Raw genomic sequence first — 13,227 nt, 5'->3', positions numbered from 1 at the left:
AAGAGCTGCATGCTTTACCAATTGAGCCAACCATGGGCCCTATTTTTAATTTTTTAAGGAACCTCTATACTGTTTTCTATAGTGGCTGCACCAATTTACAATTTACTTTCCCAGCAACAGTGTATGAAGGTTCCTTTTTTCTCACACCCTCACCAACACTTATTTCTTTTTTTTTTTATTTTTTTTAAATTTATTTATTTATGATAGTCACAGAGAGAGAGAGAGAGAGAGAGAGAGAGAGAGAGAGGCAGAGACACAGGCAGAGGGAGAAGCAGGCTCCATGCACCGGGAGCCCGATGTGGGATTCGATCCCGGGTCTCCAGGATTGCGCCCTGGGCCAAAGGCAGGCACCAAACCGCTGCGCCACCCAGGGATCCCCACCAACACTTATTTCTTGTCTTTTTGGTAACTACATCCTGACATATGTGACATCTCATTGAGGTTTTGAGATTTTGTTTGTTTGTTTATTGTGAGTCAAGGTGGGCAAGGTAGGGTGGTGGTAGGAAGGGCAGAGGGAGAAAATCCCAAGCTGACTGCACTGGGTGCCGAGCGATGAGCCACCCAGGCACCCCTCACTGATATTTTAATTTACATTTCCCTGATGATGAGTGATGTTGAGCATCTTTTCACGTGTTTGTGGGCCATATGTATGTCTTCTTTGGGAAAATGTCTATTTAGACCCTCTGCCTATCTTTTAATTCGCTTATTTTGATTTTTTGGTGTTGAATGGTATGAGTTCTTTATATTTTTGGATATTAACCCCTCATTGGGTATATCATTTGCAAATATCTTTTCCCATTCAGAGTTTGTCTTTTTTTTTTAAGATTTATTTATTTATTCATGAAAGACAGAGACAGAGAGAGGCAGAGACATAGGCAGAGGGAGAAGCAAGGCTCCTCACAGGGAGCCTGATGTGGGACTCAATCCTGGGACTCCAGGATCACGCCCTGGGCCGAGGGCAGGAGCAAAACCTCTGAGCCACCCAGGGATCCCCTAGTTTGTCTTTTTTTTTTGTTGGTGGTGGTGTCTTCCCTCTCTTTCTCTCTCTCTCTCTTTTTCCACTGTGCAAAAGCTTTTTTATTTTGGAGTAGTTCCAAGAGTTAATTTTTACTTGTGTTTCCCCTGCTTGGGAGACATATTGAGAAAAATGTTGCTGAGACTGATGTCAAAGGAATCACTGATTGTTTTCTTCTGACTACTCTATTTGTAACTGCACTGTGCTACTCATCCTTGCACCAGCCTCTAGAGAGAAATAATATACACAGGGTGTGCACTGTACAAATGCATATTGTGTATTACTAATTGGCTCTTGCTCCAACCCCAATAAGACTTCCTGAGCCATGAGGAGCCCTTTTTTTTTTTTTGCCTGGGCTACAAGCAAGCCCAAGGGACACCTCTTTCGCCTTTCCCTGAGTTTCTCAACCTCTTGAGAAGGTAAGGAGGGGTCAGTCTAAAGACAATTGAGGGGGAAAAAAGGCTGAAAGGAAATTCCTCTTTAATGTCTAAATATTTGCCTACTTTCTTATGTTAAAATTCATTCCTAGGGGAGCCTGATGGTTCAGTTGGTACAGCACATGACTCTTGATCTTGGGGTCGTGAATTTTTTATTTTATTTTTTTTGGGGGGAGGATTGTGATTTTGAGCTTTACTCTTACACATTGAGTGTAGAGATTGCTTCAAAATAAAATCTTTTAAAAAATTATATATACACATACCCACATATATATAAACAACTGGTCTAAGAAGTTATTAGTCTTTAAGATTTTCTTTTCTATTTATGTGTTTTTTCATTTTATTATTTTCTAAGATTCTTTTTTTTAAAGATTTTATTTATTCATGAGAGACAGAGAGAGGCAGAGACATAGGAAGAGGGAGAAGCAGGCTCCCCACAATGAGGCTGATGTGGGACTCGATCCCACATCCCAGGATCATACCCTGAGCTGAGCAGACGCTCCACTGCTAAGCCACCCAGGCGTCCCAAAGGTTTATCAAAATATAATGTCCAGTTGTTCTGTCAAAAGATTATGTAAAATTTTTTTAAGATTTTATTTATTTATTCATGAGAGACACACAGAGAGAGGCAGAGACACAGGCAGAGGGAGAAGCAGGCTCTATGCAGGGAGCCTAATGTGGGACTCAATCCTGGGACTCCAGGATCACGCCCTGGGCTGAAAGCAGATACTTAACTGCTGAGCCACCCAGGCATCCCATACATCAATTTTTTAAAAAAGATTTTATTTGAGAGAGAGAGTATAAGCAGGGGGAGCTGAAGAGGGAGAGGGAGCAGTTCTCTGCAGAGCAGGGAGCCACAAGTAGGGCTCGATCCCAAGATCCTGGGATCATGACCTGAGCCCAAGACAGATGCCTGACTGGCTGAGACACCCAGGCACCCCAGATTACATCAGTTTTTAATCCTACCAGCAACAATGAGACTGCTTTTTCCCCAATGTCCTTGTCAGTGCTGGGCATTGCTCTTTTAAAAAAGTGGCCAATCCTAGCCAGGCTCAAAGTGGTTTGCATTCAGAAGATATCATCCAGCAATCCAAAATAATATCAGAATAACTCAAGTTCTTTTCTTGCATTTCTCAAGGGATAGATACCCAGACCACTGCGATCCTTTTAAATATTCCCCTTCTCTTCTCCATCCCATATCTTCCACACACTACAAGTGTCCCTTCGGCCACCTCACCCTCTCCTATTTTCTGAAGAACTTTTCCTGCTTCTTCCTGTCACCCAGCGCTATGTGTGTGTGTGTGTTGACCTCTCAATTCTGTCCATTCACACATTCTCCATCACAAAATCCCCAAAGAACTGCACTGGCAGGCAATGACCCTCTTCAGATGGTGAAGAGAGGACAAAACTACATAGGCAAAATCCTTTGTGGGTGGGTGGGGCAAAGCCTTGGCCATGTTATCTGGTCAGGTCAGAGAGATTTGCGGTGGGCTCCTCAGAGACTAGGTAGTGTGTGTTGGTCTAGTGCCTCTGGAACTGGGCTTAGCACATAGTAGGAACTTAATATGGGTTCAATGGATGTGGGAGCACTGAGAAATGATCAGTTCTGTGCTGGGAGTAGCAAGACATGTTTCCGCAGGTATTTAACCTGGGTGTGGCAGCAAGAAGATTACCTTGAGCAGCAAGAAGGATATCCCTTCCTTTGAAGGGAGGAGAATTAAAGGATGGGAGAAGTTAAAGCTGAGGGTGACTAGGGAGAAGGTAGAGGGAATTCTACTTGATGGCTTTTTTTTTTTCTCTATGAAAAAGGAGAGTTGGAATATGGTAAGAGGCAGAGGTCTGGAAAAGCCACTTGGGGAGACGGATCTAGGGACAAGTGGAACAATTCTAAGTGGTGGTGAGGGCTCAGGTGAAGGTGGAGGCAATGATGTGTGGGTATCATCCTTGCAGAACCTCAGGGAGAAAATGAACGGACGGGGAAGGCCTTCTAACACGGGGGAATGGATGTGGTGAGCCTTAGCCGATGAAAGGGAAGCCAGAAAAGCAGGTACTATGTGGAGGGGGTAGTGGGTGGGAAGCTGGAATTTGAGATTTCACGTGGACCAGTTGTGTGGCCCTGTGGGTACATGGCTGAGGTGCAGGGGAAAGTCATGGACGTGAGGACGCCGAGGGATTGAGGCCCGGTTGGCCTGAGGATGTTAAAGGCGCCCGGAATCCAGGGCGGCGCGGGGAGCAGCCACGTGACAGCCCCCCTTGATTGGTCGACAGAGAAGCATAGTTGAGAAGATGGCGGCCCAGCGAGAACCTCATCAAAGTAGGTCTGTAACACACAGCAGCACCCGGTGTGCTGGAGGGCGCTGAGGGGCGGGCCGAGGAGGCGCTGTGGGAGAGGGAGAGTGTGGGTGAGGTATTGACAGGGCTGGATTTCCAGAAGCAGCGCGTAGCTCCAGCCACAAATGGGTTCCTTGTCCCCCCGTCTGAAACCCAGGTTCCAAACACGCATCAGTGGGCCCAGGATAGAGTCTCAGCGCTCCTTCGAGTTAGGGAACTCGAGGAGAACCACGCTCGGGTAAAAATGGCGCAGGGTCAGCGGGGCCGGGAACGGCGGGGCCAGCAGAGGCGAGGCCCTCCGGTGGCGTCGCGCGTCTCCACGGCGACGGGACGCGTGGCCTGGGCGTGGGCGGAGCTCCGGGCGGGGCGGGGCGTCTCTGTGACGCCGGGGGCTGGGCCTAAATGGCGAAACCCGAGAGGCTCCCGGGGGGGTTTGAACTGGCCAATGGGCGAGCTGCCGACCGGGTGTCGGAAAAGGAGGCGGAAGCGGGGAGGAGTCGCCGCGGGAGCCGGACTGCATCCGCCGCGGCGTCTCCATGGCACGACCCTGGCCTCCGACTTCAACGACTTCATAAGGAGACGTTTCTGGGCGCAGCCGTGTCGCTCCTGGTGAGAGGCCGCCGGCAGGCGGGACCCCGGGCGCTCCGGGCGCTCTGCGGCCACCGGCGGGCCCGGTCCCCACGGGCGGCACGGCCCCCGCCCCGGCCCCCGCCGCCCCCCGCCCCGCCGCCCCCGCCGCCCCCGCCGCCAGCTCCGGGCGCGCTCGTCCGGTTCCCGTCGGAATGTGGCCCCTGCCCCGCCCCCCGGCGCGGGCCTTCTCCTCCTCCGGCTAACGGGCGGGCCGGCCCCTCCCCCTGACCTGGCCTCCGGCAGGACTCGACTCGCTGCCCTGCCGCCCCCCGGCAGGGCCTCACCCTTCTCTCTATGGGCAGAACCTGGTTTCCTCCTGCCCGCTGGTGGGTGGTCGTCCCTCCTCCCCCCGACGGAGACTGGCCCCGCGGCCCCTGCCCGCCGGTGGGCGTCGCCCCGGCCGCGTCTCCCTCGCGGCGGCCCTCGGCCGGGCAGTTGCTTGTCCGCGCCTCGTAGGCGGCGCTGCCCCACCCCGCGGCCCTGCCGGCCGGCGGACCCCGGCAGCGGGATCACCCGTCCGGGGGGCCTCACCGGGGCGAGGGGGGTGCCCCCGCCCGCGCACCACCCCGCCTCTGACCCGCTCCTACTCGGACGCTAAATCCCAGTGGCCGCCGGCTGCTGCGCCTGGGAGGAATTTCCCGCGGCGGTCGGGGGTACCGAGTTGCGGCCGCGCGCCCCTTTCCCTTGCAGCCGCCGCCCCTCCCGCCTTCCAATACTGCAGGTCCTCCGGGCTTCTGTTCTCCCGGGAACGCCCCTCTCCTAGGAGACTGTGGCCCTGGCCCCGCCCCGAATATCCCTCCAGCTCCCTGCGCTGGGTTCGGCCCTTTAGGGCCCGCTTGGGGGCCTAGCTGTGCCCGCCCTCCAAGCACGCCTGCCGGCACTCAGGTTTTCCCTCTGGTGGCCCACCCACCTTCGCTCCTGGGTGGGGCCTGGGCGTGGTGGTCCTTGCCCCCTAAGTTCCGCTCTCCGCCCCTCCCCGGGGAGGGGAGCTCCCTCTGTGCTCCCCACCCACCCACCGGCCACCAACCCGCCGGCCCGCATGTCGCTCAGCCTCTCCTATCTCCCTCCACTTTGGCAGGACAGTTGCTGTGCGACTTGGACAGTAGAGGAGCACCTCCCAAGTTTTCATCCAACTGCCACCCCCAAAGCTTCCACCCTCCTCCCCTCAAAGAGGACGTTTGATGCCGGGCCCCTGAGATTCTCATTGACAAGCCCCTCTGGGTCCCCCTGAGCAGAGCCTGCTGACCCAATTGCCCACCTTTGCGGCTTTGATGCCTAGCCATGTCTGCCTCATCCTCAGGCGGCTCCCCCAGGTACTGCCAATGTGGGGGGCGCCTCTGCAGAAGGGCAGGGAAAGGTGGCCAGGGACCCCCAGGCCAGGCTCTCTGGAGGCTTCTCATTTCAGGTTCCCCATTCTGTGTATTGAAGGTCTGGATCAAAACGTTGAAGTCATTTTTTAAAGGGAAGGAGGAAAAAAGTTTTCACTGGCAATCCCGGCCCTCCCTCCCCAGGTCCTTTTTGAAAGGAAGCTACGTGTAAATAAATAACCCCAATGTAGGAGGTGGAGGTGGCAGTTAACAAGGTGTTAGTGCAGTCCAGGTGATTTGATGGCAAGCCCACAAGGGGAGACAGATTTCCCAGATCTGTTGGCTTTTAAGTGAGGGGCCAGGGAACAAAAACAAAAAAACCTGTCTGCTCAGACTTGGTATTCCTCACCTAAAATGATGAGTAGGGAGCAGTAAATACATTTTTTCATCAAGGTGTGATACACTTACAGCAGGATGCATGCGAAAGTGCTCGAGCATTTTTATTTAGGTTGCATTTTTAGGTTGCGTTATTCTCCCCTAAGGATTTGTGGGGAGGGTGAAGTCCTATTTGGAGGGTGTCTGGAGGTAGCGGGATGGATCAAAAGAATTTTCCAAGTCCCTTTCCATCATGGAATTCTTGGATGCTTTGCTGCCAAACGTTGGGGATTAAACTTTTGCTGTATTTGCAAATCTGGTGATGGGGGCTATTTATGTATGAATGTGATGAATTACACATAGTATTTAAAAAAAAAAAAAACCTCTCCAAAACAAAAATAACCCTGCTTCCCAGGATTTTAAAGGGTAGCAAGTAGAATATTTGGGGACATAGTAACTTTCCATCATCTGACTTGAAGATTTGACTATTAATTTTATGAATTTGAGTCATAGGGACTTTGTTCCTGGGCCTGCTGCTCTTTTTATGTCTGTCACAAAGCATTTCTCCAGGGCCACCTCTGCGCCAGGTGCAGTCCTGGGCACTTTCACACTTGGCCAAACTAATACCTTGCCTGTTGCTCCCGTGCTGCCTGCTTTTTTGTCACCTGACAGACCAGATGACTGCTGGGCTTTTCAGCAAAAGGTCACAATACGTGTGATGTGACGGCAGAGGTTAAGAGGCCAGCTCTGCGAATGCCCATCACCCCCTGTTTCCATCCCCCTGCTGGGCACACCATGTGTGTTCGGTGGCCCAGTAAAGGGAGCCGAGTGATTCCAGACTGGTTCTCCTAGCCGTGAACTTGTGTGTAATTTCGGGAGATCTAAGAAATAGAAGAGCCCTAGTTTTCTGCTTATAATCTGGTTCTTGTGCCTGGGTGCAGGTTTCCATCGTGTGGGAAGAACGGAGTAACAAGTCTCACGCAGAAAAAGGTCTTGAGGACACCTTGTGGCGCACCCAGTGTGACTGTGACGGTAGGTGACGTGCACACGGAGCAGCCCTCCGGTCTGTGGCCCCACCAGAAATGCTTTTGTACACCTTTTCCAGGGGCTGCCTTTCCCTGCTGGCACCGCTGTGGCCTAGTGCTCTGCTAGGTGCTTTCGTGCATATCCTGCTGATTGGGTTTTTTTGTTTTTATTTTGTTTTTTGCCTGCGGTACGGCTGCTGGGTGTGAGGAAGTTGTCTTAACCTAATTCTTCCAAATTCCAGAAGTCCTGAGAACACATTTTCCCAAAAAAAGAAGACGATAAGAGAAAAGTAAAAGAATGGGGAGGGTATAGTTGCAGATGGTGGGCAAGGGCTGTGTAGCTGGGGTTCTGCCCTGCTTGTACTCTCTTCTGAATCTCTACAACCTTCTTATCTCAGTGCTTCCTTTAGCTGTCCATTTTCCCCATCTTTTACCTGCCTACTGCCTCTAACCATTTAGTGTGTTAGTGTGCAGGGATTTAGTCTGCACTCTAACCATTTTGTGTGTCTCCTATGCTAATCTGCATGCCCAGCTCAGATTCTGGGGCAGAAGGATTCCTCTGCTTTCCAGCTGTGCTCACTAAATCTCCAGAGGAGCTATGCCTTCCAGCAGGCTGGGAAGGAGAGTCAGTTCTGAGGACCCTGGGGCTTGGGTTCAGGCTCTTTGGTGGAACCCGCAGGTCTTGCAGACCGCTCTCTCGAGCAGACCTAGATCTTCCAGGTAGTCTTCGGCTGGGATCTCTACGGGCATCTGCTGAATGGCACTGCTGCCTTGATTCCTGCCTGCATGCCCATAGTTGGTAGCTGTCCTGCTCGCTTGGTGGCTAGGCTTTCAGTGGCCCCCAGAGGCTGTGAGCGCTGTTCTTCATGCCAGTTTACTCATCCACAGATCAACCTTTTTTGTGTTATCCTTCCCTGCCTGCCAGAAGCGAACCATGAAGGACCGCTCTTCAACTCCCCCCTTACATGTTCATGTGGATGAAAACACTCCCGTCCACGTCCACATAAAAAAACTCCCGAAACCATCAGCAACCAACAGCCAGGTAGGAGCATGCCGGTCGGGCGAGGTGAAGGCTGTGGAGCAGGGTGACACTGCCCAGCATGGCCTCCTCGTGCTTCAAACTCCAAAGGTTTGGGAGACAAATGTACTTGCTTTCAGTGGTCAGCTGCCTGGTTGGAAGGCAGGCAGCACTGTCATCCAGAAATGGCAGCAGTAGCCTTAGTCAGAAGAGACTCCCCTGCAGAGTTGGAAGTGGATGCCACTGGAGTGAGACCACGGCCAGCTGTGTGGGGAAGTGACCCTGGGTTTGTCCCTTTCCACAGAAATCTCATAAGCGCGGAATGAAAGGGGACACCGTGAATGTGCGGCGGAGTGTCCGGGTGAAAACCAAGGTACCTTGGATGCCCCCTGGAAAATCATCCGCCCGGCATGTGGGATGCAAGTGGGAGGTAGGCTCATTCTTGTTCAGGCTTTTCTTCTCGGACTGGTCAGGTTCTAGCAGGCCTCAAACTCGGTATGACTCAGAGTTGGCTGTAGCTCTTAGAGACGTCCCACTAGGTCCTGTTTACTGAGTGTCTGGCTCAACCCTGGAAGTACGCGAATGTTTTTGAGTCCTTATAACACTGTGATGTGGTGGTTCTTGCTCTCCTCATGGACAGATGAGGAGACCAAGGTTCAGAGAGATGAAGTCCTAGAGAAAGTAGCAGATTTGGAGTCAGGGCTGAGGGAGGTCTCATTCTAGAGGATGTACCCTTGGCCTCTGATCTATATGTGCAGAGCCACATGTCTTTTCCCATGTAACTGTGATAGTATCTGAAGCGTAACCAAACAGATATAGACCAGGTGCATATCTAAGAAAACACCACCCCTTTGAGGTAGTCCCTGTAAGAGATCACACATGTATTCCACAGATGTCATCAAAACCACTTTTGGAATTAATCTCTTGCCTTCCATATTAGTTGTCAAAGTGCCAAGAGAATAACTGTCCTTTTTTTTTTTTTTAGCTATGCCTCAACATGTTTTGCTTGTCTGTCCGTCCATCCATCCATCCATCCATCCATCCATCCATCCATCCATCCATGCAGTAATTCTTGTAGCTTATGTTTCTAGAGACTTGTGCCAGATGCTGCCAGGCGCTGGGGTGACAGCTACAGACTGGCAGGTGTACCTTCCTTAGGCTTACCTTCTAGTCAATTACAATGAGAAACCTTAGCGATGAGACAAGACGTTTTGGCTGCATTTTAGACAAAGAACTCATTATCGGGACAAGTAAAAAGGACCTGAGGCTGCTTTGAGATGATGATGCCTGGTCCATTCCAAAACATTCAGTCTTTTGCCGATAGTTGATTACTTTTAAAATTAGAAATAAAAAATAAAAGTAATTACTCTGAAGTTCTACTTCACGAGTGTGACTCCCTGATTTACCAGTTTTAGCTAAGAGACAAAGGGAGTACGGGGTATTCTAGGGAATAAGTGAAAAGTGTTCTGACCAGTGTGTGTGTGTGTGTGTGTGTGTGTGTGTGTGTGTACGGACACAGTACACACACACACACACACACATATATGTATACACGTACATATATATATAAATACACATAAAAGATTGGAATTAAAATGCTGTCTTCCATTTTTCACATGTACCTCCCTAATAATCACTGAGATGTAAATGAAAAATAGCTATATTTTATTTTTTATTTTTTATTTAATTTTTTTAAAGATTTTATTTATTCACGAGAGACAGAGACACAGAGAGAGAGAGAGAGAGAGAGAGAGAGAGGCAGAGGCAGAGACACAGGCAGAGGGAGAAGCAGGCTCTGTGCAGGGAGTGCGACATGGGACTTGATCCCGGGTTCCCAGGATCACATCCTGGGCCGAAGGTGATGCTAAACTGCTGAGCCACCCGAGCTGCCCAAAAAACAGCTATATTTTGAAAACAAACACAAGTCCTAATTTTTGTTGAATGAATGTAATTGGAAAGCTCATTGGTATCTCCTGTTGGCAAGCATATGAAAAATCAGCAAACCTTATTAGACTGGAGAGGATGGTGAAACCATTTAATGGCTCTAGAGCATTTATCTAAACATTGATGCTATAGTTGTTTTTAAATTTTTTTTTTCAGATTTTTAAATGTTCAAGTCATCTCTGTACCCCACTTGGGACTTGAGCACACAACCCCTGAGATCAAAAGTTATATGTTCCCCTGACCGAACCAGCCAGGCACCCAGGGATGCTATCATTTTATGTTTAGGAATTGATTCTGTAGGGTGTTTTTTGTTTGTTTGTTTGTTTTTAAGTTTTTATTTATTTATTCATGAGAGACACAGAGAGAGAGAGAGAAAGGCAGAGACACAGGCAGAGGGAGAAGCAGGCTCCATGCAGGGAGCTCAATGCAGCACCTGATCCCAGGACCCCAGGATCATGCCCTGGGCCAAAGGCAGACACTACTAAACTGCTGAGCCACCCAGGGATCCCTGATTCTGTAGTTTTATACTTAGGAAATTATCCTTAAAAAAACCACAGAAGAGTACAGGGATCATGTATAAAGATATTTGTAAGAGAGAAAAACTGGAAAAACCCAAATGTTTATTAGGAGGGTACTGGTGAATTATGATACATCCATACAATGTACATCCATACAACCAAAGGTAGATATTTATATATGATAATGAAGCACGGAGCCACACATCATGTAGAGTTTGGCCCTATTTGTGCAAAAAAGAACATCTGTGGGGCATTTGGCTGGCATAGTCTGAAGAGCATACTACTCTTAATCTTGGAGTTATTATGAGTCTGGGCATAGAAATTACTTTAAAAAAAAGAAATAAAAAGGACATCTGTATCCATGTGTATATACATGTGTTTGTTTATGCATAACACTTTCTGGAAAGATGTACAAGAAGTAATAAATAGTGATTACTTCTGGGGTGTAGGGGGCTTTAATGATTTATTTTTTTATGGTCTGCTTGAATTTCATTAAAGCAAGCATACAATTAAAAATGATTTTGAGGGGATCCCTGGGTGGCGCAGTGGTTTAGCGCCTGCCTTTGGCCCAGGGCGCGATCCTGGAGACCCGGGATCGAATCCCATATCGGGCTCCCGGTGCATGGAGCCTGCTTCTCCTTCTGCCTGTGCCTCTGCCTCTCTCTCTCTCTCTCTGTGACTATCATAAATAAATAAAAAATTAAAAAAAAATGATTTTGAGGGGCACTTGGCTGGCTCAGTTGGTGGAGTGTGTGACTCTTGATCTTCACGCTCCACATTAGTGGTAGAGATTACATTAAAAAAATCTTTAAAAAATATGCTTTTTAAAAAAACAGAAAAGACTTAGTAGCTTTGAAGTATACATTGAAGATACCACTATGGAAATTGATGTCCCTGTTGACCTAGGTTGCTAGGAGCTGTGGTACCCCTTGGAAAGCTCAATGTCCACTTTCAGTCCTAGAGCCACAGAATTCTAGAAATGGAGGAGCCCAGAGAAGTGACTTATTTCTCAAGTAGCAGCTGTATTTCATTCTGCCCTCTTAAGCCAGTGCCTTTCCCTCTTCTCAGTGGTGTTTTATGTTTCTGGGAAAAGGCTACCCTGGCCCTTTCCATTTTGGACAAGGGAGAGAGACCCTACAAGGAGGAAATATTGAGTGAGCTGGACATGGACCCCAGAAGCTGCTATGTACATGTGGAGATTCTTGTTTGATTTTTTTTTAAAGATTTTTATTTATTTGTTCATGAGAGACACAGAAAGAGAGAGGCAGAGACACAGGCAGAAGGAGAAGCAGGCTCCATGCAGTGAGCCTGATGTGGGACACGAACCCGGGAGTCCGGGATCATGCCCTGAGCCAAAGGCAGCCGCCCAACCTCCGAGCCACTCGGGCATCACTCTTGTTTGATTTTTTTTTTTTTTAAATATTTATTTATGATAGTCACAGAGAGAGAGAGAGAGAGAGAGAGAGAGAGAGAGAGAGGCAGAGACACAGGGAGAGGGAGAAGCAGGCTCCATGCACCAGGAGCCCGATATGGGATTCGATCCCGGGTCTCCAGGATCGCGCCCTGGGCCAAAGGCAGGCGCCAAACCGCTGCGCCACCCAGGGATCCCTTGTTTGATTTTTTAATACCCCTTCTAGTATAGAAGATTGATCATCGTGGGGAGAAAAGAGGTCTGGGATTTTTCTCTACCCTATTATTATTATTATATTTTTTAAAGATTTAAAAAAAAATAAAGATTTTATTTATTTATTCATGATATACATAGAGAGAGGCAGAGACACAGGCAGAGGGAGAAGCAGGCTCCATGCTAGGAGCCTGATGCGGGACTCGATCCCGGGACTCCAGGATCATGCCCTGGGCCAAAGGCAGGCACTGAACTGCTGAGCCACCCAGGGATCCCCCTCTCTACCCTATTATTAAAAGTGATCTAGGGCAGCCCAGATGGCTCAGCGGTTTAGTGCCACCTTCAGCCCAAAGCCTGATCCTGGAGACCTGGGATCGAGTCCCGTGTGGAGCCTACTTCTCCCTCTGCCTGTGTCTCTGCCTCTCTCTCTCTCTCTCTCTCTCTCTCTCTCTCTCTCTCTGTGTGTGTGTCTCTCATGAATAAATAAATAAATAAATAAATCTTTAAAAAAAATAAAAGTGATCTATTTTTATTATGGAAAGTTGAAAATACAGACAAGTAGACCATCACCTGTAACCTTACCACTCTAATGTGGCTGCTATTAAGTTTCTTTCTTTTTTTTTTTTTTGCTATTAAGTTTCAAAAGCTTTTTATGAAAAGCTAGGGAAGTACACACATAAGAAGTGTATTGCTTGATTGATGAATATTTACAAACTGAATACACCTGTGTAACTACTACCTCGCTTAAGAAACCCCGTCATCACCAGCTTCCCCAGAAGCTCCCCTCTGGGGAGGCAGGTGCTCAACCACTGAGCCACCCAGGTGCTCCCCTGATGGCTATCATTGCCACTCCCCAGGGGAACCACCCTCCTGAAACTGCTAATATTTTGGTATATTTAGTGTCACACTTTTTCCTATGCATAGTTTTGGGTTTTCAAATATTGTCATCATACTATATTTTGTTCTATTATCATCCTTTTAAATATTGCAAACTTTTTGTCTT

The 13,227-nt window shown here is 48.9% G+C and overlaps 1 protein-coding gene across 6 annotated transcripts in view; it reads left to right on the top strand.

Annotated features, from left to right (window-relative positions):
• The first annotated feature begins 4,228 nt into the window (after positions 1-4,228).
• ODF2 (outer dense fiber of sperm tails 2) overlaps positions 4,229-13,227 on the top strand; it is a 36,765-nt gene continuing 27,766 nt past the window's right edge. For 2 of the 6 annotated variants that reach the window (XM_055323379.1, XM_055323372.1), the window contains exons 1-4: positions 4,229-4,392; positions 7,037-7,127; positions 8,046-8,162; positions 8,443-8,568. In XM_055323379.1, coding sequence (XP_055179354.1) covers positions 4,229-4,392; positions 7,037-7,127; positions 8,046-8,162; positions 8,443-8,568 — 498 coding nt within the window. Of the gene's footprint in view, positions 4,393-5,491; positions 5,727-7,035; positions 7,128-8,008; positions 8,163-8,442; positions 8,569-13,227 lie in introns of those variants that run through there. The other 4 variants (XM_055323399.1, XM_055323417.1, XM_055323390.1 and 1 more) reach the window with 4 other exon arrangements.

This window comes from Nyctereutes procyonoides, unplaced genomic scaffold (assembly GCF_905146905.1).
Source record: "Nyctereutes procyonoides isolate TBG_1078 unplaced genomic scaffold, NYPRO_anot_genome, whole genome shotgun sequence".
Classification (NCBI taxonomy): Eukaryota; Metazoa; Chordata; class Mammalia; order Carnivora; family Canidae; genus Nyctereutes; species Nyctereutes procyonoides.
The sequence above is the reverse complement of the archived record's forward strand: the minus strand, read 5'-3'. Positions and strand labels throughout refer to the sequence as shown.